This window comes from Lontra canadensis, unplaced genomic scaffold, assembly GCF_010015895.1.
Source record: "Lontra canadensis isolate GAN:19392208 unplaced genomic scaffold, GSC_riverotter_1.0 scaffold61, whole genome shotgun sequence".
Classification (NCBI taxonomy): domain Eukaryota; kingdom Metazoa; phylum Chordata; class Mammalia; order Carnivora; family Mustelidae; genus Lontra; species Lontra canadensis.
The window spans coordinates 11,297,446-11,318,764 of record NW_022631055.1 but is presented as its reverse complement, the minus strand read 5'-3'; the positions used below and the strand labels follow the sequence as shown (position 1 = coordinate 11,318,764).

The window sequence follows — 21,319 nt, the reverse complement described above, 5'->3', positions numbered from 1 at the left end:
CAAGCATGAGCAACGGCTGTATTTTCCAAAGAACAGGTTAGCCAGGGAGAGGCTTCCTCACTGTCGGCTTCCCAGTCAGTCCATTGCTCTCTCCCACAAGAGTCTGATGGGCACTCCAGGCCCAGTGCTGGGCTGAGGGAAGGGGCCTCTGCTAAGTGACTGACACTTGAGTTTCGTCTACCAGGTCTGTGGTTAGCATCTGGATTTGGCGTCCATTTAAATATCTCTACTGCTGGCTATTTAATCTGGAATCGAAAACAAGAGGTCCTATGGGAGAAAGAAAAGTGCAAGATCTCTCTTTGTGAACCTGACTGATGAGACCCGCTTGACCCAGGGCAAGATTAGGTCTTAAGTCATTTTTATGGAACAAGAGCAGGAAAAAATGAAAAACTAAGTTGGGCGCCTGGGTGGCTCTGCCAGTTAAGCATCCGACTCTTGGTCTCTGCTCAGGTCTTGATCTCAGGGTTATGAGTTCAAGCCCTGTGTTGAGCTCCCCACTAAGTGTGGTGCCTACGTAAAAAAAGAAAAAGAAAAAAAATATTTGAGTCAACACAGGTCATTACTTTCTGCTTAATTAAAATTTTCCTGTAAATAGCATAATTTGAAATTGAAGGTCTTTTTTTTTTAATTTGAAACATATATTTTTTTAATATTTTATTTATTTATTTGACAGACAGAGATCACAAGTAGGTAGAGAGGCAGGGGGAAGCAGGCTCCCTGCTGAGCAGAGAGCCCGATGTGGGGCTCGATCTCAGGACCCTGGGATCATGACCTGAGCCAAAGGTAGAGGCTTTAACCCACTGAGCCACCCAGGCGCCCCAAAATTGAAGGTCTTAAAATGCAAATTTAAAAACCTTTGCGACAAATCCAGTGCGCTGCCTGCTTTCGTAAACAGTCTCACTGGGACACAGCGTGCCACGCGTGCTTTAGAATGGTCTGTGGTGGCTTTCACACTCCAACAGAGTTGAGTGACCCTCAAAGCTTGCAACCATCTGACCCTTAACAGGAAGAGTTTGCAACCCCTGCTTCTGAAAATTATTCACAGGCAGGCCTCTCCCCCTTCCAGGGCAGGGAGGGCCTGAGGAGACCACCTGCACGCAGTGGGGAGGAGCAGTTGTGGGGTTTTTTTGTTTTGTTTTTTGGTCTGTTTCAGAAACAAACCAGTGAAATCAGAATCTCAGGGGGTGGGTCCACAGTGGGTTTTTGTTAAAGCTCCAGGGAGGACAACCAGGGTGGAAAAGCAGGATCCTCTAGCAAAAAAGGAAATGGCAGCTGCTGGAGTTTCTCCCATTCTCCGGCATTGGCACTTTGCCCCTTTGCCCCAAAGCTCTGCGCACCAGAGCCCACTGAGTTATTAAGGCCCCTTGTAAACTGAGTGGTAGATGATGGAGGGCTGTCGCCCTCATGAACTTTGGAATCACTTGAGAGTTCATGAAAAAGCCCCATGTTCTCTTCCTCCTTCTCCCTTCTCCCTTCAGGCCTAAAGCCTTTAGATGACCACAGTATGGGTATGCAATGAGGAACTGGGGTGGGTTGGACTAGGATGAGGATGGCATCTGTGTGGACTAGGGGACAGTTGATGGGGGAGATACAGCCCCAGCAGGGTGAGGAGAGTATCCCCACACCCGAAAAAAATGCTGTGTGGATGGGAGATTGGTTACATATAGAGGACTAACAAAATGAATGAAAATATGAAGGCCAGTGGAATCCAGGTTTCTTACAATTGGAAAGGGGAGTTATAAACACAGAAAAGAAGAATATTATAATCAACTCTGGTGTTGATCTGGGAACTGGATGTATTAATGTACAGGTAGGTGTGTATATGTTTGTGCTCATGTGCACACACACACACACATATACAGAACTGTGTACACATGTATGCATTCCTAACTTTGCCTCCTCAAAGGGTCTGGGAGCAGTGATGCCCCAGTAGCAATGGGTGGACTCAGATCTTGGCTTCTAGATACCATTTACCACTCAAGGGTACCAAGATTTTTTAGGAAGATTTCTGCTTTCTAAGCACTGGATCTAAGGACTGATGGTGGAAAAGCAAGCCTGAAACACTTTCTTGTGAAAAGAATTGTTCACACAATGATGGGGACAGATCAGAAGGATTTAGAAGCCTGCTTGAATGGGCTTCCAGGGCCAAATCAAGGATGGTCTGAACATAAAAATTAATGATGATACTATGGGATCATAAGCCATTGAATAAAATAGGAAACTACAAGTTTATATTCATAGAAATTGAAAAATGGATAAATGAAAAGCATAATGAGCAACAGATAACTTAGTTTCAAAGAACCTACCTACAAAATGCTTATGAATTACCAAAGAAGGGACTTGGCTGGGAAGAAGCCTGGCAGACACCCCTGTGCTCAAGTGATCCAAGTGTATATCTTCACTGCAACTTCACTGGCAACAGGATACAGTGAGAAGTGTGTGTCACTTCTGTGACATCTCTGCCAAAGAAAATCCCTGTGATATCCCATTAAATTCATGATCTGAATTTCATCATGAAAATATACCAAACTTGGGGCACCTGGATGGCTCAGTGGGTTAAGCCTCTTCCTTCGGCTCAGGACATGGTCTCAAGGTCCTGGGATCCAGCCCCACATCGGGCGCTCTGCTCAGCGGGGAGCCTGCTTCCTCCTCTCCCTCTGCCTGCCTCTCTGCCTACTTGTGAAATCTGTGTCAAATAAATATAAATAAAATCTTAAAAAAAATATATATATATATATATACAAAACCCAAGTTGAGAGCTATCCTGCAAACTCTTCAAGTGTCAAGGTCACAAAAGTAAAGGAAAGCTGAATACTGTTCTAAACTGAAGGAGACCAAAGAGAACTGCCAACCCGATCTGCTGGCTCCCTTTGCTGTGAAGGACCTCGCCAAAACAATAGTGAATCTTGAACTGGGCCTGCCCCTTGGATGGTGGCAATGTAACAGTGTTGTAATACACCATGGTGTAAGGTCACAGTTTAAGTACCCTGAGTTTGCTGGTGCACTGTAAAAGGGCAGTGTGCTGGAGTACTGCGTCTCAAACTCAGGTACACAGATCACCTGCAGATCTTTTAAAAATGCAGACTCGGATTCAGCTGGTCTGGGTGGAGTGCGAGATTCTGCCTGTCTAACCAGCTTCCAGGTAAGGCCCACGCTGCCTGTCTGGGGCAGTAACAGTTAAGAGTTTAGGGAACCTGGGGTGATCATTTACTGTTTGCCCCCCAAATACTTAACTTCCTCCTTTTTTGGCCCCAGACTCTGGGGTTTCCTCTGGGAGCAATTGGCTCCCCTCTGTGTACCAGTTTTGGGTCAGATGGTCCTCAGTGCTCAGGCAATGAAGCACGAAATTGGGTGTGATCTAACCCATACCCTGGCCACTGTTAAAGGTTCAAGGCCCAGTCAGGGCCAGTGGGATGCAAGTCTAGGAGGCCTGGCTGAGCTGGCACAGCCTCAACAACCATCTTCATCTTCTGGAGGCTTCCTAGAATTCCAAGCCGTGCACTGGCTCAGGACTTACCTTTTGCTCTCCAACTCCTAAGGCTTCCAAAGCTTTCTGACCCCCACATGTGATTCCACCACATGGTACCAAAGTAACCTTACTTATTAGCAAACTGAATTTTTACCTGTTTCCTCATCTATGAAATGGGATACCACCCACCTCAAAGGGTTGAGAATTGTATACTGTGATCCACATAAATAAAACGTTTTGAGCTATACCTGGTATACAGTAGATGTTCAATAAATTTTTAATTGTTTGGCTTTTGGAACCCATGACACACCAAAAGAAAGGATGGCATCTCACGGTATGTCTCAGGTTATTTTCTGTACTGAGAGTGACTTAACACAGAGTTCGGGGGTCCCAGAAGATGAGGTCAAACATTTCGCTAGGCAATATTGTTTCCTCTGGATCCAGGAGTTCTTGCATAGCCTATTCCATTCATATCTAACTTGCTCCCATCCTGCACTGAGTTGCCTATATAAATACATATGAAAAGGAAATAAATTAGCAACACTGTAGGTGTCCCCAGGTTCAGTTTTCACTTTCCCAGGCACTGCAAACTCTGGCCAGTGATCTGCAATCCCTTTCTACTGTCTTTATTCTACTGCCATCCTGTGGCCGACCTGTGCCACTGCAATGCTGAGGGCCAGTGTAGCTGAGCTCGCTGTGTTGTCCTCCTGGTGCCCCATGGGGCTCCTTGGGAGGAAGGCAAGGAGTGCAGTTGAAGGGTCTTCTCTAGTCCCCACCATCAGGCAGAAGCCTGGACATGAATCACCAGTCTTGATCTGATTTCTGTTTGATGAACCTTAGGGCCACGTAGTACAGGATCATGAAGCCACCACCAATGCCAATGAGGATGAGGTAGATGGCGTAGAGCGGGTGCGAGTTCAGGCCCATGGAACTGAGGATCTGGGGACACAAGACATCAGTGAGCTCCCTGAAAACATTCCGACGGGTGTTATCTATTTTTCAAAGGGCTTAGCTACTTACTAGGTCTCCTGGGATAGGGATGGTAAAGTTGCCAACCCCCACGTGGTAAGTGTGCCCTTTGAACTGAATCTGCATCAGGCCTTCAAAACACCAGCGGAGGAAGGAGACTTTGGAAATCCAAGCAGGCACTGAAGACAGTGAGAGCCATGTTACTTGGGCTGGCCACGTGCTCCCTGGGAAGAACTCATGGGCTCTGGCGGCTCTGCCCCAAGGAAAGCAAGGTCCCGGAGTTGGCAGGAGGGCGGGGAGAGGCTGAAAGGGCCAGAGTGACAGCTTGGGACATGGGGTGAGGTGGAGGGGGCCACGCAGCTGAGGGTGGGTCCCCACATGTTGGATCAGTAACAATTTCAAAGAGTCATTTATGAGGTGTCCCAGCATGGGCTCAGCTTCATGGAGGCGGAGCTGAGAATCTTGAGTCCATGCCCTGACGCCATGGGAGTATCACTGAGCCAGGAGCGAGAGGAAGGAACAAGCCCAGCCTGGCTGGTCTGGAGAAGAGAGCAGCCATGGAGATGTGGGCGGGGGCAGAGAGCGCCCTACAGAGAAGAGCCACACACACTCAGATGTGAGTGCATGAAGTGTGCTGGGGACTTCAGAAGAGCAAGGTGGGGGCAACAGGGAGCTAGCCCCCGAGAGGGCCTGAAAAGAGCAGTGACATGGATTTGAACCTTACAAAGTGCCCTCTGCGTGGGCGAGGGTTGAGACGGACACAGAAGGACCAGGGTCACAGGGACCACTGCGGTGGTCTGAGACCCGACAATAAGGGCAGCCTGGGGGATCAGGCAAGGGGACATTTCAGAAAGATGTGAGAGGCAGAACTGATCTGACTCACTAGAGAATGTGGAGAGTGAGAGAGAATCAAGGGTGACCTCCAGGTGTCAGCTGGGGGATAGAAGGTGCCATCTGCACCCTCTCATGGAGTCATTCTTTGACAAGCAGGACAGTTGGCTCCCAGAAAAACCAGGCTTCACTTGGCTCTAAATGGTGAGTTCTCATCCCCAGGTGAAAGCAGGCTTCATCCAGACCCAGAAGTCCTCAAAAAGCTTGAGCAAGGGAGGGGAACAGGCCTTACCTGTCCACAGATTGTCCAAGCTTATCATGAAGCCCCCAGTGAGGTAGAAGGAGTTGTAGAGAGCGTTGCCAAAGAAGGAGGATGTATGGAATGTGGGGAGCAGGGCGGCAGCACCCAGCGCCATGATCCTGCAGCAGAAGACCACCAGCCACACGAGCAGGAAGTGCAGCAGAAAGGGCTCGAGGCTCGGGTGCAGGTTGGCCAGCCAGTAGGTGGGCATCGCATAAATGATGATGTAGACGCAATGCTCCGGAAGCTCCCCTAGGATCTGCAAAGAGTAGCCCTTGCAAGGGTGTGCAGCTGATGCCTTCACTGTCATTGTTTTTAAACGTTTAAAGATAATAACCCTCAATGATGCCAACCTCCCCTCCCGCTGACCATCAGGCGGTAGCAGGAGGGCCTGTGGGTGCGGGTGTGGGACCCTGAAATGTGAACTCCCTGCTGGTTTCCCTCTGCAGATGCCATGTTTGCCATCTGGGACAGTTCAGAGCAGTTTCCCCCAGGGAGGCCATGTGGCCTGGTGACAATGGCAGTCAGGCATCTGTTCTGTTTCAAGTCCCCACCCTGCCTGCCCAGACCTAACAGCTATGGGGCTTTGAGACAACTGCATAACCTCTCTGAGCCTCCACTTCCTGGAAATAAGTATAGTAACAGCCAGTCTGCTTCCTGGAGATGTTGTGAAATCAGAGAGGTGAAGTATGCTGGTTGTTTCTTTCTCTTTCTCTCTTTTTCTCCTTCCTTCCTCCCCGCCCCTTTTTCTCCCCTAAGGTTTCTGCTGACCAGAAAAGTGTCATTCCTAGTCCACAGTACTGGTCTTCTGGTAAATGTTTTAAAAACAGCATGCCTCTGAAAGTCCCCTAGCAAATGTGACATCTTTAACCCCAGATGAGGCACGGCCCTCTAGTTCAGCAAAAATACTTCTCTGGAGCTTTTGTACAATGCAGTGTAGCTTTCTCAGACCCTGCCCCCAACCTGGTCACTTGCTCTCAGCCCTGACCAGTCACCTTAGTAAAGAAATATGGACCAGGAGTGTAGAGACCATCTTCCAGTTCATAGTAAAGCATTGCCCTCTCTGAGTGACCTAAAAAGGGGTAGAAAAGGAGAATGAAAGTGACATTAATTTTCAGTGTTTCTGTTTTTGAATCTCTCTTAGTATAATTATAAATAGTCACATTGACTAAATGTCTTCTATTTTTAAAAAGCAGGCAGAGTTAAACCATCCTAATTTAGATGTTTGTAATTCTGTGACTTGTGCATTGCTGTCAAGTGTAATTCCTGCTATAATAGGAATGCCTAAGACTCCTGGATAATCTGCTTTCATTTGCATACTAATATTAATGTGTGAACGTTAAAAACAATCATCACCTTTTGTTTTGCAATCATGGTGAAACTGTTCAGCAAACCCATTCTCCCCAGGAGTTTGGAGGAATATAGGCTGGCTTTGGACCAGCTCCGAGGAATGACCAACACCGTGTCTTCTGGCCCTTTCAGGTGTGGGTCACAAGAGAGCAAGCGACACTCACATTTGGCAATGACATCCAGAACCACGTTGAAAGGGATGAGAGCTCCGATCATGAACAAGAGGGCAGCTGTATCCATGAAGGAGAGTTTGATGGCCCCGTGGCCATAATAGAGGAACCCAATGACCAGGGACATCAGGCAGGCCTCTGCTCCATGGATGAGGAGAGTTGGCAGGTCTCGGAAGTCGTTGAAAATCTGACGACTTAGAAGACAAAAGAGGTGCCAAGGGAACAACATATACCAACCCTGTCACACTGGCAATGTCTTTTAATCTCTGTAAGTCTCTCTTTTCTCATCTGTAGAATGGGAATAGCACTACCCCCTCACAAGGACTGTGAGACTCAAATGAGATCATTGGTGAAAGCATCTGTCTCACACTAGGTACACAATAATTTACTTTATCAACTATCAACTTACTATCAACGTATCAACTGTGCAATTTTACTTAAAGACGTTATCCTAAAGAAATAACCAATCAGGTGTGTAATGATTCTACCTGTTGCTTTCTCCTCCAAATTCACTTTAGATAGAAAGGGCTTGTGGGACAGGGTTGGTGGTAGGGGAGTGAAATGGCAGATAATTACCGGATTAGCATGGTGAACTGCTGCATAGCACCAGGCAGCTCAATGGGAGTTGGGGGCTGGTCGGTGTCCTGGGGGAGGGCCTGGCTGTCAAGAAGAAGGGTGTGACATGGGGTGAGGGCATGGCTGCCATCTACAAGGAGCTCTCCACCCAAAGCCACCCTGGCTTGCCTTACCTCTCTGGGCAAGTGCCCTCACCCAGCTCCCTTGCCTCGGCTCTCCACAGAAAGTCATCAAAGCCACGAACTTTTTCTCGAAACAAGGCCGCAAGGGACTGAACCTTCTCTCTGGTGGCCACTTCCTGCTCTCTGCTTTGCCTGTCGATGCTAGTCAAGTCCACTGTAAGGAGAGGATGCGGGGCCATGGGTGGATGGGTCTCTGTACCTGTTCACAGGTGAGGTGCTTGATGCAAGGCCAGTTCACAATGCTGGTCAGCACTTGGGGGCTCCAGGACATGCTCTCCACCCTCTAAGAGTGGACCATGAAGTGATGAGCAGAGCAGAGAGAGGCAGAGAGGCAGAGAGGCACCCAGGGCTGGCCTCCCACCCTGCTGGGCCTGGCCACGTCCAATTCAGGGGAAAGCCTGCTGCAGGGGAAGGGTAACACCAGAGGCCCTGTTGGCCCTGGCCCCCATCCCAACACCCAGGCTCATTATGGAGACATCCCTAGAAAAACGGAAAGCACTGGACCTTTGGAGCCAAAGGTCATGTCACAATTATGTCCTGGCTCCAACTCCAGCCATTTAAGAAACTCATTCAAGAAAAATGAGGACTCAGCCTCCCCGGTGTGCCTGCCCATGGGGAGAAGGTGGGCTGGCCATGAGACAGTTGGGCACTCTGGGCCCAAGTTCTAGTTCTAGAGAGAAGTTCTAGTTCTCACTGTAAATTAGTAATTTGGCTCCATCAGCAAGCTGTCTAAAAGGGAAGAGTGTTTTGGCCAGAGGGTGTCCAAGTCTGGACAATTCTAAGTAGAGCTGTCGCTGCTCTCCAGGCTGCTCAGCACCCACCTCCGTACTATTTCTGGGGAGCATCTGGGAGCCCCAGCCACAGCTCTACTCTCATGCGGCTCCTGCAATGTCAGAAAGCACACCACCCAATCATAACCAGGGCCCTCCTGAGCCCAGTTTTACTCCAGGCCAGAGTGTGGCTCACCTCCCACTATTCCCCCTCTTAACCTCTGTCTCTCCCTTCCTGCCATTTTCATGACATGTCCTAAGGCAGGATAATGTCTAGGAGGAGTCTTGTAAAATGCAATATTCTCCTTAGTGTGTAGGCCTGTAGCTCAGAACACCAGACTCTCTGGGTACTACCAGGCCCTGTACCCCAGATTGGTATGTGGTAGGCAAGAGCCCCTCCTCCCCAAAAAAGGTTTTTTTCAGGTCTGTTGTGGACATCTGGCTTCTAGTAACCCCTCTCCGGGGTTACTGCACATTGCTCCCTTTGGCCAGGATGACAGGTGCCCTATGAGTTCACACAGTGTGAGTGCACAAGGGCTGGCAGGCTGGAGAGAGTGGCCTGTCCTCCTGGGGTAGGGATGGATGTTGGATGCTGGGAGGAGGATGTGGGCCCAGGGCCAGGAGTTAGGGAGGGAGGCCAGATACACTGGCTATGAGTCCCAATTTTGTGCCTTACAAGTTCTCTGCAAGGGGTTTAACTTTTTAGGCTTTGATCTTCTCATTTGTAAGGATGGAGATGACCCTGGCAGGGCTGTGAGAGGCCAAGGGAAACCCTCTGGAGCTTGGTGCCTTTGGGCCCAGTGTCTGCCCTTAAGGACAGGGTCCCTGTTGTCATGGTTATTGGTGAAGCTGTGTGGCCTGGCCAGCAGCCATGACACTCCTCAGCATTCAGGATCCAGGCATCTGCTTTCAGGTCAGGCACCTATAAAGACAACTGCCTCCCCAGGAATGAAGGAATTGGCTTACCCTATGCTGAGAGCTCAGAACCCCAAGCAGAAAGGCCTCTCTGGGTTGACACAACTATTTTCCTACCTAGAGATTCACTGACCAAGACCTCCAAATGGCTCTGAGCTCCTGTGCCCTGGGCCCCTCTCTCCCACCCAGTGCCTTCAGGCTCTCTGCCTCTGTGAGGGCACCAGGGCATGACTTTAAGATTTCCTGGTGGCCTCCTGACCTTGGGTACCCTAAGTTTCCCTACAGAGTCTGAATAAAGACCACAATTCTAGAAACTGGTCCAAACCTTCCTGGATTCTAAATCCTCCAGCCACTGGAATTCTCCTAGGCTTCTTATCCATCCTGCTCAGGAGAAATCTGCTTTATTCAGCCCTTTTGTTTCTAGCATTTGATACGTAGCAAAGGGACACATGCTCTATAGCCGCTGTGCCCGCCCCCCTACTAGGCCCTGCTCCCCTGAAGCCTCTGAGCTTCCCTCCCGAATCTCTCCACCAGGTCCTGGCAGGGCTCGGTGGGCGGGCGCGCCGCCCGGCAACTCACCGTAGAAGTCGGCAGGGTTGCTGTAGCGAGGACAGGGGTGGCCGATGGCTGTGAAGTATTGCACCATGTGCTGGGCTGCCCCCAAGTAGATGGTGCTGCCGGACGTCATCAGGAGGACCAAATCAAACAGCCTGAAGATGTCCGACCGAGGCTGGTGGAGGGAGATGAGCACCAACTGGTTGCCTTTGGCCAGCCGGGACAGGGTTTTCACCAGGTTGTGGGCCGTGAAGCTGTCGAGCCCGGAGGTGGGCTCATCCAGGATGAGGATTCCTTCCCAGTGGAGAGAGGGGCCTCGTGAGCCAGCGGGACTCCGGCTGGCCGGGCGGGCGCCAGCCCGGCGGGTGCCGCGGCCCCACCTCGCGTCCTCACCTGGATTCCACAACAGCTGCATCCCGATGCTGACTCTGCGCCGCTCGCCGCCCGACACTCCCCTCACGTACGCGTTGCCCACACGCGTGTTGGCGCACTGGCGCAGGCGCAGCTCGGCGATCACGTCGTCCACCTGCGGAGGATGGCTGGCTTTTGACGCCCGGCAGTGCGCGGGGCCCGGGGCCAAGTGGGTGTTGTCCCGCAGCGCAAAGCGCCTGCCCTTCCGAATGGGTTTGCGCGCCAGCCTTCACTGGCCCACGCTGTTTGTTCCCGCGTTCTTTCCTCATGTCCTGAGAGAATCCCACGCGCAGGCCGTGGCGCCATGTTGGAAATGTGGCCGCGCCCTGGGGAGAGGACAGCTGGGCTCCCTGCCCACCCGGAGGACAGGAAAACCGGTAGATAGAGGCTTCTCACACATTCTGCCCTGTGCCGTGAAGGGAACTGGCCAGGGCCCGGGTGGCTTACAGAGGGTTGTGGGGGTTTAAAGGTGGCCTGAGGGCAAGGCTGAGCGAACGGTTGGAAGGATGGTGAGCTGGGAGGCTCAAACTCGACCTGGGGCTGGGCCCTGAGGCAAGGAGGGAGAGTGGGTGAGGGGAAGGATTTCATGATTTCTTGGGGTCACCAGGGTCAGGTAGTTACCCTTTCGTCGCGCTGAGCCTGGGAGAAGGTTCTGGGCAGGCGTAGCTGGGCAACAAAAGCCAGGGTCTCACGGACGGTTAGGTTAGGGAGCAGCTGGTCGTGCTGGCGCACGTGGGCCACATGCTTCCTCACCAGCTGAGGCGTGCTGGGCTGCCCATTGATCCAGATTTGGCCTGACTTAATTTTGCCGCCGTAGTCCCTCCCGGTGATCACGTCCAGCAAAGAGGCTCTCCCACAGCCTGTGAAGCCACCATAGACATTCTGAGAGCAGAGTTGTGGGGGCCAGTCTGGAAGCCACAGCAGCCCACACACTCTCCAGCCACTCTGGACTGCGCTGTCCTTGCAGCAGTGACCAGCCCCTAGGGAAAGTGGCACAGCTTTTGGACCCGGATGGGGCAGTCCCAGCACCTGAAGCTCCAGGCCTCTCACCTGCAGCCAATCTGATACTGTTGAGGCGCTGGAGGCACATGGACGCTGGGGGTTCAAGCCAGTTAGCCAGGGGCTGCATGGCAGGAGAGGGCTGGAGTCCTGGCCCTGGCTGCTCCTGAAGTAGATGCCTCTTTCCACTTCTAATAAGCCCATTTCTTTATCAAGTAGTACTGGTGTTAATTGTCCCATGAAGCTTAGCCATTTTTGGGTGGTCAGTGTGCTAGCAACATTTGGCTCAGAAGCTGGCTTTGTGGGAAGGACTAATTTTGGAGAATTAATAGGGTGTTTTAAAAAAATATTTATTTTAGAGGGAGAGAACGAGTGGGCGGAAGGGCAGTGGGAAAGGGAGGGAATCTCAAGCAGACTCCCAGCTGAGAGAGGAACCCAGCATGGGTCTTGACCTCACAAATAGGGTGTTCGTTTTTTTGTTTTTGTTTTTTAAGATTTTATTTATTTGACAGAGAGAGAGATCACAAGTAGAGAGAGAGAGAGAGTGGAGGAAGCAGGCTCCCTGCCTAGCAGAGAGCCCGATGTGGGACTCTATCCCAGGACCCTGAGATCATGACCTGAGCTGAAGGCAGAGGCTTAACCCACTGAGCCACCCAGGCAGCCCCAAATAGGGTGTTTTTTAAAAATGCAAAACTGGAACTTACTTTCGGAAATAAGGAGAAAAAAAAATAGAGGAATAATAGATGTGGACGTGATTTTAAAACTAAGTCACAGTATACACGTGTATTTCTCTATATTTGTCTTTCTCCTGTTTTTATCTGGTACTTTTTACTCTCTAGAAAAAGTGATCTGTTGCCCTAAGTTAACACCACCCCCCTCTGAGTGACGGCGATTGCTATTGATTTGGGGAAGTGTCTGATTGGATCAGGTTTCCAGAAGCATTTGATGAGACTCTTTGACAGCCATTTAAGCTGTCAATGCCAGTTGGGCTGTAGCTGTGAGAACACTGCAGACAGCTAAGGATGACGCTCTGCCCCATTCCCCCCATGTGAGGGTTTGGTTTCTTTACTATCAATTTCTTTCAGAGAACAATTAAAAAAAAAAGTTTTTATTTTTTTGAGAGAGAGAGCACAAGCTGAGCAGGGACCCCAACACAGGGCTCCATCCCAGGACCCTGGGACCATGACCCAAGCCAAAAGCAGACACTCAACCGACAGCCACCCAGGTGCCCCTCAGCAAATTTTGCAACTTGTTTTCAAACAGGGAGTTGCCAATACACAAATGTAACCACCTCTCCTTGCCATACACACATGCTTCTTGCAAGAAGCCCCATGCCTCCAGTGCAAAAAAAAACAAAACCCAAGAAGCCTCCCCACTAATCCTTATGCTTACTGATCAGAGGCTCTCACAGTAGAAAGGGACTTGCATGCCACCTTCAAGTTACACCTCATTCTAGGTCCCTGAGAACATAAGTAGAGCAAAATATTCAGAGAAACCAGAGTGGAGTGCTCTGGTCCTGCTCCCTATCCAGCCTCAGATATTAGATCCAGGATCAGAGATAGCTGGGGACTTTGTCAACATTCATAGGTAAAATGGGATTCCCAATCAGTGAGTTCAAAGGCCACATTTCATAAACATTTTATGAGAGGTAGGAGTGGCCTTTCCAGTGGAGATTGCCTAGTGAAACTGGACCGACCTGTGGACCAAGAGACAACACCAAAGGCATTCAAGAGCCTTATAAAATAGCAGGAGTCTCCAATTAAGTACATTCATTCATTGGAAAACACCTTTGTTATTACTGCTGATTCTGTAGTACCAGCCAAAGTATCTGGGGCTGTTTTTATTTATTATAAATTATGCTGAGCATTTATCCATCCTTTCATTCTTAATTTCTTAAGCGGAGTAAGAGCCACAGGATGTATAATTGATAAATCTTTCTAAGAAATCATTTAGGGGGATCTGGGTGGCTCAGTTGGTTAAGCAACCAACTATTGATTTTTTGGTTCAGGTTATGTTCTCAGGGTCCTGAGATTGAGCCCCTTGGTGGCAGGTTTTGCACTCAGTGGGGAGTTAACTTGAGGTTCCTCCCCACCCCCAACCTCTCTCTCAAATAAATAAATCCTAAGAAGAAATCACTTAAATAATTTCAGTCAAGTAAACCTGAAGCTAAATAACATTGAGCCTAGAGTCAGAAGTCCTGGAGACTACTCAATTTCTCTGAACTTCACTTTCCTAAGGGATGCTAACAGCTCTTAGGGCAAGTGTAGTGAGTATTAATTGTGATGACTCTGAGGCTTAGAGTAAGTACCTCCACAGGGCCCACATATTTCCCAGATTCTCAGTTCATGAAGGAAAAAGCAGGTAGAACAAGAAAAACTACCAGGAGTTACAAAAATAAAATTGGCCTATGAAGTGTCTCTTGTTTTCTTGTTCAGATCAGAATTACAGAGGCAGGGCCAAAAGTGGGCAGGACTTGACCTGTGGGTGTTATTTAAGTTACAAAGTGCATTGACACACATTATCTTATTTGATCTTTGGTTAGACAATAAATAGAATTTCCCTATCAGAAGACTAAAAATTTGGAGATGTTCAAAAGTTCAGTAATCTTTATTTCTGGAAATCATTAATTAAAAGGTATAACATGTTCTCACATGATGTAAGAGAGAAATGCCTTGATTTAGGAATCAGAAGATCAAAGTTCTAGTTCCAACTCTGCATTAAATATATGTTCTTTGGTGAATCACTCACCTTTTCTAGACTTTAGTCTGCCTATTTGTCAAATGAAGGTGTGCATGTGTTGAGGGGAGACAGGAGGATACTCTAGAGATATTTATGACTTAAAATACTGATAATTTAAAAACCTTCCTTTAAAGAGGCTTCCAAACTGGTAAAGAGAAAAAAAAAGAATACTCTGGAGAGAGTAAACTTTGTTCTCCAAGGCTCCATTCACCTTTGGCATTGTATAATTTTAAGTTTAGCATGTGGAAGTGACTCTGAGGCACTCCAAGAATCTGGATCTTTGCAAGTGGTTGAAGGCTACACTAAGACTTGGAGGGCCTCTCTGAGAATTGGGAGTTGCAGCAGGGGCTGTGCCTACCGGGTCGTAGGGCAACAGTGAGTGAATGTCCCTGGTGGTGGAGGAGTCCCCTGACAAGAACATTGAATTCTGGAGCTGACTGATGATCTTGGAAAGGTTGTTGCTTTGTCTCAATATAGGTGTTAACTAGGGACCCAGGCTCTGGCTACCGCTTCAAGAGGCATATTTGTGATTCATAATGATGGCGACTGCCTGAGAGATAGTAAATGGAGGAACTGGGATTTGAATCCAGGTTTGTCTGACCCAGAACCTGTGCTCTCACCCACTCTGCTCTGCTGTTCTACTCATCAGCAAGGGTTATGTGAGGAGCATCCATCTTTCTGAGGGACTGGTCTGCTTTACAGGAGAGACAGAACCCATTGCCTCACTATTTGCCCTTAGTGGTACCTGAGCTCCCTATGATGGCCAGCATCTGCCCACTTCTCACTTTGAAGCTCAGGTTTTGGATGCCCAGATCACAAGAATCCTTGTGAGATGTCCAAGGCATCTTGAACTGAGCCAGCTTCTTAAACCAGGGCACCTGGGAGTCCATATCGACCTGTGGGGAAACATTGGAAGGTTCCTCAGAGAGCTGAGTGGTCAGAGGGTTTCAGCAACTTCTATTCTCCTCTATATAGGATACACAACAGGTTGAGGGGCCCATGCCCAGGTTCTATCAAGCATGGGTTTGGAGCTCCTACCGAGACCCTGTGCTGAGAACCTGAAGCTACTATTTCTAAGTCTGAAGTTGAGACATGGGAAGCAAGTACAATAGCAGAACAGAAAGGAAAATACAACATAAAGCAAAATGATGTCTTCACTTAAGGATAATTTATTAATGATTTATTAAGGGTTTACCATGTACAAGGCATTGTGTAAATCTCTTTCAAGTTCACACAGCTAATGAGTGGCAGAGCAGAGAAAGGTTATGGTGTGCCTCATTAGCTTGTTCTAACATATATTTACAGGAAGCCTGGGTTGGGCCTCTGAGGTTCAGTATTGCAGCCCCCAGCGTGTTCCATTTGGACCAACTGGGGTCTGCCCCCAGGTGGGTCTAGGAAATGGAAGTCTTGAATCCGACCAGAGGTACCCTGAAAGCCTCTGAAAGGCCAGCGGTCCTTGCATTCTGGATGTCTTATTAGTTCAAGGGACAGTATATTTTGCAAACAAATAATAAAACGTAAAGTGGTGAAACCTGAAGTCTGTAGAATGGTGTCATGGCATTGTTAATTTCTTAGTTTTGTTTGTTTTCCACTAGGTAATGCAAGATGTTAACATATTAGGGGAAGTTGGGCAAAGGGTATATGGAAACTCTACTATTTTTAAAAAAGATTTTATTTATTTATTTGACAGGCAGATCACAAGTAGTCAGAGAGGCAGGCAGAGAGAGAGGGGGAAGCAGGCTCCCCGCTGAGCAGAGAGCCCAATGTGGGGCTCGATCCCAGGACCCTGAGATCATGACCTGATCTGAAGGCAGAGGCTTAACCCACTGAGCCACCCAGGTGCCCTTCTTTACTATTTTTGTAACTTTCCCAAAAGTCTAAAATTATTCCAAAATCTGAAGTTAAAAAAAGTTTGAGGTTTTTTTCTCCCCCACAGTTCACATAATTTATGTTTTTTTAAAAGATTTTATTTATTTATTTGACAGAGATCACAAATAGGCAAAGAGGCAGGCAGAGAGAGAGGGGGAGGCAGGCTCCCCGCTGAGCAGAGAGCCCGATGTGGGGCTCAATCCCAGGACCCTGAGATCATGACCTGAGCCGAAGGCAGAGGCTTCAACCCACTGAGCCACCCAGGCGCTCCTCACATAATTTATGTTTTAACAAAGGTCTCGTTCTCAGCCTATCAACCTCCAGCTATGTTATGTGTAGTTGAGGGCATTCCTGTACATTCACTCAACATATGAGGCATTAACATGGCCAGCATGGGCTCACCCTTCAGTTCTCACTTGGAGGATCATTTGGCCTTCCCTGCCCACTCCTCCCACTTCTCCTCAGGTGTGCTTCTACCTGGTAGCTGAGATCTTGGACCTCCAAGGTGTTGGACTGGCCACTGTAGGTGAAGTATAGGCTGTTGTCACTTTCGGAGGAGAACAAGCTGTCCTGGAGGCCCTGCTGGAAGACATGACAGGTGAGGGGTTTCTTCAAAAGCTGCTGAGCACTTAAGAGAAAACAGGGAGGAGACCCAGGAGGTGAGAGCAGCAACTAGTGTGGTTGAGATTGAGAATTGGGAAAACATGCATTTGGGCAGGTGGATCCCAAGGGCTATGAGAAAATAGAAGCATCCGTGAGGGCGAATTTGTCCTTCCCTGCAGAGGGAGCTTTGGGACTTCTCTCCAGCACAGCTCCTGGCTCTAGAAAACTCAGTCTCAAGATTGGTGGAGCCTGGACCCAGGCAGCCTATGGTGGACAAGACCCGGACTCTGGACTGGAGAGATCTTTGTGAGCTTCTGTGCTTTGGGGGTACCTGAGCTGGGGGTTGGCCTTAAATTTCTCTTTCCTGCATCTGGCTTCTTATCTCCAAATGCCAAACAGACTCCTATGTACCTGACATGTGAGAGGAAATAGATATCAAAAAGCTAATGCTCAATATTTGGAAGACACTATCCTTGGAAAAGTTGCATTTTATTCTAATGATGAGTTTAGCACAACACAGCCATTCAGAATGCTGTTGGGAGGTTTCAGAAGAAATCCCTATCATTGTCATCATCATCATCTTGCTGTTGTTGGAGTGATCCTATATTTGTAAATCAGTTAAATCAGTGTTTCATGGTATCAGCTGATATCTTTGGTATTAGCCATCATTAGATCTGAATTCCTTCTATTTTATCAGTTCAATCATTTAAATCATTGAGGTCCCCCAAAAGAACAACCTGCCTAGAAAAGTTTCTATTTTTTTTTAAGATTTTATTTATTTATTTGTTAGAGTGAGAGAGAAAGAGAGCACAGGCAGGCAGAGTGGTAGGCAGAGGGAGAAGCAGGCTTCCCTCGGAGCAAGGAGCCTGATGCGGGACTCGATCCCATGACCCTGGGAATACGACCCGAGCCAATTGAACCACCCAGGCGTCCTGAAAGGTTTCTATTTTTCTATTTTTATTTTTTTTTATTTTAAAAGATTTTATTTATTTATTTGACAGAGATCGCAAGAAGGCAGAGAGGCAGGCAGAGAGAGAAAGAGGGAAGCAGGCTCCCCGCTGAGCAGAGAGCCCGATGCGGGGCTCGATCCCAAGACCCTGGGACCATGACCTGAGCCGAAGGCAGAGGCTTTAACCCACTGAGCCACCCAGGCACCCCTATTTTTCTATTTTTAAATGCATAACATTTTTCTTTCATTTTTTTAGTGTAGGAAAAAGTGTATTTATTAACAAGTTCCAGTTGACTCTGATCTTTTCCCCGAAAGCTGCTCTTCTCACACTGATGTGTTCTTCAATCAAGCAAGCGTCCAGTACTTACTGGGAGCCTATATCACTCTTTTCAGTCTTGGGTTTGGATGTGACAAAGATGGTTTCTGAGAAGCTTAGTTTTTTTTTTTTTTTTTAATTGAGGTAAAATTGGTATATAACATTATAGTAGTTCAGGTATACAACACAACAATTCCAAATCTGTGTACACTGCAAAGTGGTCACTATAATATATCTAGTCACCATCTGTCACCATGCAGAGAAGCTTAGGTTTTAATGAATGGGACAAGTGGTTAGGATGGAGCATGACAGGCTAGGTATAGAGGCACGCTGACCTCAAGCATCCATTCAGGGTATATTTACACTGTGTACGCAATGCCTACCTGTGCTTTGTGTGAAAATAAACTGACTTATGACTTATGTGAAAATAACATCCAAAAGTCTCTGTCAGACTTCGCTGTAGTAGTGGAGGTCATAGGTCCTCTGAAAGGATGTTCCAGCCCCATGGGAAAGGAGGGAAATCAGTATTGGCGATAGTCTATGGCAGCAGCCTCTGAGTAAGTAGTCCCTAGAGTTCCACGGCGGTATGGAAACAACAGACCATAGCTACTTATCTTGTCTGATGTTAGAACCATTACCATAAAGATCCTAAATTATACAGGAAAAAAATGGGAAAGATGAATGCCTCATTTAGCAGAAGGGCCATCTCTGGAGAACAGAGAAGAATGCAGGAGAGAAGGTTACAGAGAAAGGCGAAGGGAGCGAGCCTCAGAGCTCTTGGTAATTAGTGGTGCGTACGTGAGAGTTCATTATTCTATATACTGATGTGTCTAAAACATTTCAAAATATGTTTTCCAAGTGAGAGAGCGAGTAGAAGTCCAGAATACTTCTGCCACCTTGCCTCTTAGTTGTCAGTACATCTAAGGCAGGAGCTGGCCGTGGAGATGGAGGAAGGCCCAGGGTCTGTGACCTCAAAGATGGAGAAGGAGATCTCTCTTGGGGGAGATTGAGGGCAGCTGAGAAAGGTGCTGCATTCCAGGCAGGTTCAGCTCTGCACCAGCCATCTAGAGACTACCTTCCTGGAGCTGCACAGGTAGGGAAAATTTCAGAGGAAGAATTCGTTGCTGGGTTGGGGGCAGCCTCTGTTCCATTTTGAAATATTTCCTTGGCCCCAGGAAGGATTTATTAGACTCTTCCTGAGGTTTTGACAAATCCTCTGTATTTTTCAAATACTTAAATATCTATTCAGCTGACATCTTAATCAGTATAACTGTCAGAACATCACTTGAATTTCTGACAGGTGACACCCAAAAAAAGCAAAAGCAGGTTTATTTGTAGGTAACCTGCTTGGCTCCTGCTGGGCTACATTGTAATTTCTCCTTGTATTAACTTCTGATAAAATTCCCGAGTCAGAAGCATAGATTAGAAAGGAACTCTGGGAGCACAGAGCCCAAGTTCCTTTTTCTAAGTTGAGGAATTCATGCCCTTGAGTAGTGATGGCGCTGAGGACTCTGTGCCTGGTAGAAACATGCAGGGTTTATTCCTGGTTGAGAGGGTGAGCCTGGGCCTTTACTAAAATGGTCAGACCAGATCTCACACATCTTTGCCCTGAGGACTGGGGCCCTCTTGGGCTATGCTTCTGCCCAGGGACTGAGGAGTCTGTGGGCCAAGGACACTTGCCACTCCAGGTACCCCAGGCCAGAGGGCCAGTTGTCTGTGGAGTGTGAATGCAATGTGGGTAGGCAGGATGGTATGACCACATAGGGGTGTGTGAGTCACGCATGGAGCTAGGGTTGGGCAGAGAAGGGGGAACAGGCTGTAGCTTGGGCTGGAAGCTGGCTCCCCTATGCCCGCACATTATAGCTGCTGCTCCAAAATTTCCTAGAATTTCTGAATTTACACCTGATCTTTCAGGATGTGAGGAAGGTATGTCAAGATAAGAAGATAGAAACTATTTTCAAGTGCTTAGCTTGATTGATAATTTTAAAACATCTAGATATGTAGCCCTCATTCTGTTGTTCCAGCTGCCTTAAATGTTGGGGGTAGATTGTCACTTGGAACCTTGAGTAAGAGGATTGGAGAAAAGGAAACTGGAAACATTAGGCATTCCTTGATGTTGGATTTGGGCATTTGTTTGCATTCCATGCTGTGGTGGCTGAATTGTCAGACCTTTTCGGCAGAAAGTGTCCCCAAAGCCACCGCTGACTTTATATCCTATTCAGGCCATGAACACTGCAGTCTCAGCTCCTAGGAGTCATTTCTTGGCAAGGACTGGCTGTGTTTGCACATCAAAGTGGCTGTTTGTCATGGCTGCAAAGTGAACTAGGAATGTGCTGGGTAGAAGTCACATTCTAGCAACTTAGGGCCAGACTAGGTGAGCTGTGGCCTTTCCTGTTGGGTGTGGAGTCCTCAGACCTTCTCATCTTTCCCTCCTCCCCATGGCAGGCAAAGACAGCAAGCTGGTCTGGGGTGAGGTGGAGATAGAGGGTGGGCTCTGTTCTTTTTCCGTCTTCCAATTTAGCATCCTGCTTCAAATCAGACCCACACCCTGATTTTAGCCAAAGGCCATTTCTCAAACATTTCTCATGTAAGATAAGGGTGGAGAACTTGTGCCCCAACCTCTTGGCACCCTGGCTGCCCTCTGTCCCTTCTAGCTCTCTCTGGGGTCTTATGTTTGCCTGCTGTAGCCATGTTTTGTACATAAATTCTCATGTTCCCATAAAAGTCACTTGCCATCCTATCTCAGCAGTTTACTGCATCAGACTCTGAGCTTAACAGACACACAGATGAAGGAGACACTGCAGAGTCCCTGGTGTGTGTGAAAACATTTCTGCTTTGGAGTCTCATTCAGAAAAATCTACATCAGCCCAAGTCACAAATGGGAAACATCATTTCCTTGTAGGAGTGTTTCTTCATGCAGGAACTGACCTCGGAGGCCCCCTACCCACCCAGTCCCCTAAATCCCTTCCCCTCAGCCCTTAGAGTCCTGCTACCATGTTCTCCCTCTCCTTGTGGTCCTGGTGGAGTTAAAACAAAGCTCCTGAGGGAGGAAGGAAAGGTCCCATTCGCTCCCACCCCCCAGGACTGAGGTGACTGCCCATCACTCACGGAGGCATCCTGGGGAGCAGCCCTGTTCCACAGTCCGCTCTTCTCTGAGGCCTTCTCAGCCATGGGGCCCCGTGGTGTCTGTGCTCCTTTGCTGCAGCTTCCTTTCCACTTCAGTGGCTACCAGACAGCACCAGTGTATTGTCTTTCTCAGAGCTGGGCAGTCTCTGGCCTTGGTTCAGTACGCCTCTCTCCTAGCACTCCTCCCAGGCTGGCCCTCCTACAAACACAGGCTGTGCG

At 48.3% G+C, this 21,319-nt stretch overlaps 1 protein-coding gene across 4 annotated transcripts; it reads right to left on the bottom strand.

The window, feature by feature from the left end:
• Window positions 1-3,803: 3,803 nt before the first annotated feature.
• ABCG8 (ATP binding cassette subfamily G member 8) lies at window positions 3,804-21,315 on the bottom strand. 4 transcript variants are annotated; one of them, XM_032877961.1, is made up of 13 exons: window positions 21,083-21,315; window positions 16,584-16,688; window positions 14,983-15,133; window positions 11,121-11,359; window positions 10,482-10,614; window positions 10,113-10,382; window positions 7,840-8,002; window positions 7,667-7,750; window positions 7,085-7,284; window positions 6,566-6,642; window positions 5,562-5,829; window positions 4,490-4,617; window positions 3,804-4,408 (listed from the first exon to the last, which is right to left on the bottom strand). In XM_032877961.1, exons 1-13 carry the CDS (start codon window positions 21,143-21,145, stop codon window positions 4,271-4,273), a joined length of 2,019 nt encoding a protein of 672 aa, XP_032733852.1. In that variant the 5' UTR covers window positions 21,146-21,315; the 3' UTR covers window positions 3,804-4,270. The 4 variants fall into 4 exon arrangements, with proteins under 4 accessions (XP_032733852.1, XP_032733853.1, XP_032733854.1 ...); XM_032877962.1 differs by having other exon boundaries at window positions 16,584-16,685; XM_032877963.1 differs by lacking the exon at window positions 21,083-21,315 and having other exon boundaries at window positions 16,509-16,672.
• Between the last annotated feature and the right edge of the window lie 4 nt (window positions 21,316-21,319).

What these genes read in the sequence shown, in the direction of transcription:
- ABCG8 (XM_032877961.1), bottom strand. Translation starts at nt 21,145, where the DNA reads ATGGCTGAGAAGGCCTCAGAGAAGAGCGGACTGTGGAACAGGGCTGCT. An exon ending in GCAGCTGTTGTGGAATCCAG is followed by an intron (nt 10,383 to 10,481) that starts GTGAGGACGCGA and finishes TCCACTGGGAAG; the next exon opens with GAATCCTCATCCTGGATGAG. An exon ending in CAGTTCACCATGCTAATCCG is followed by an intron (nt 7,285 to 7,666) that starts GTAATTATCTGC and finishes TTGTCTTCTAAG; the next exon opens with TCGTCAGATTTTCAACGACT.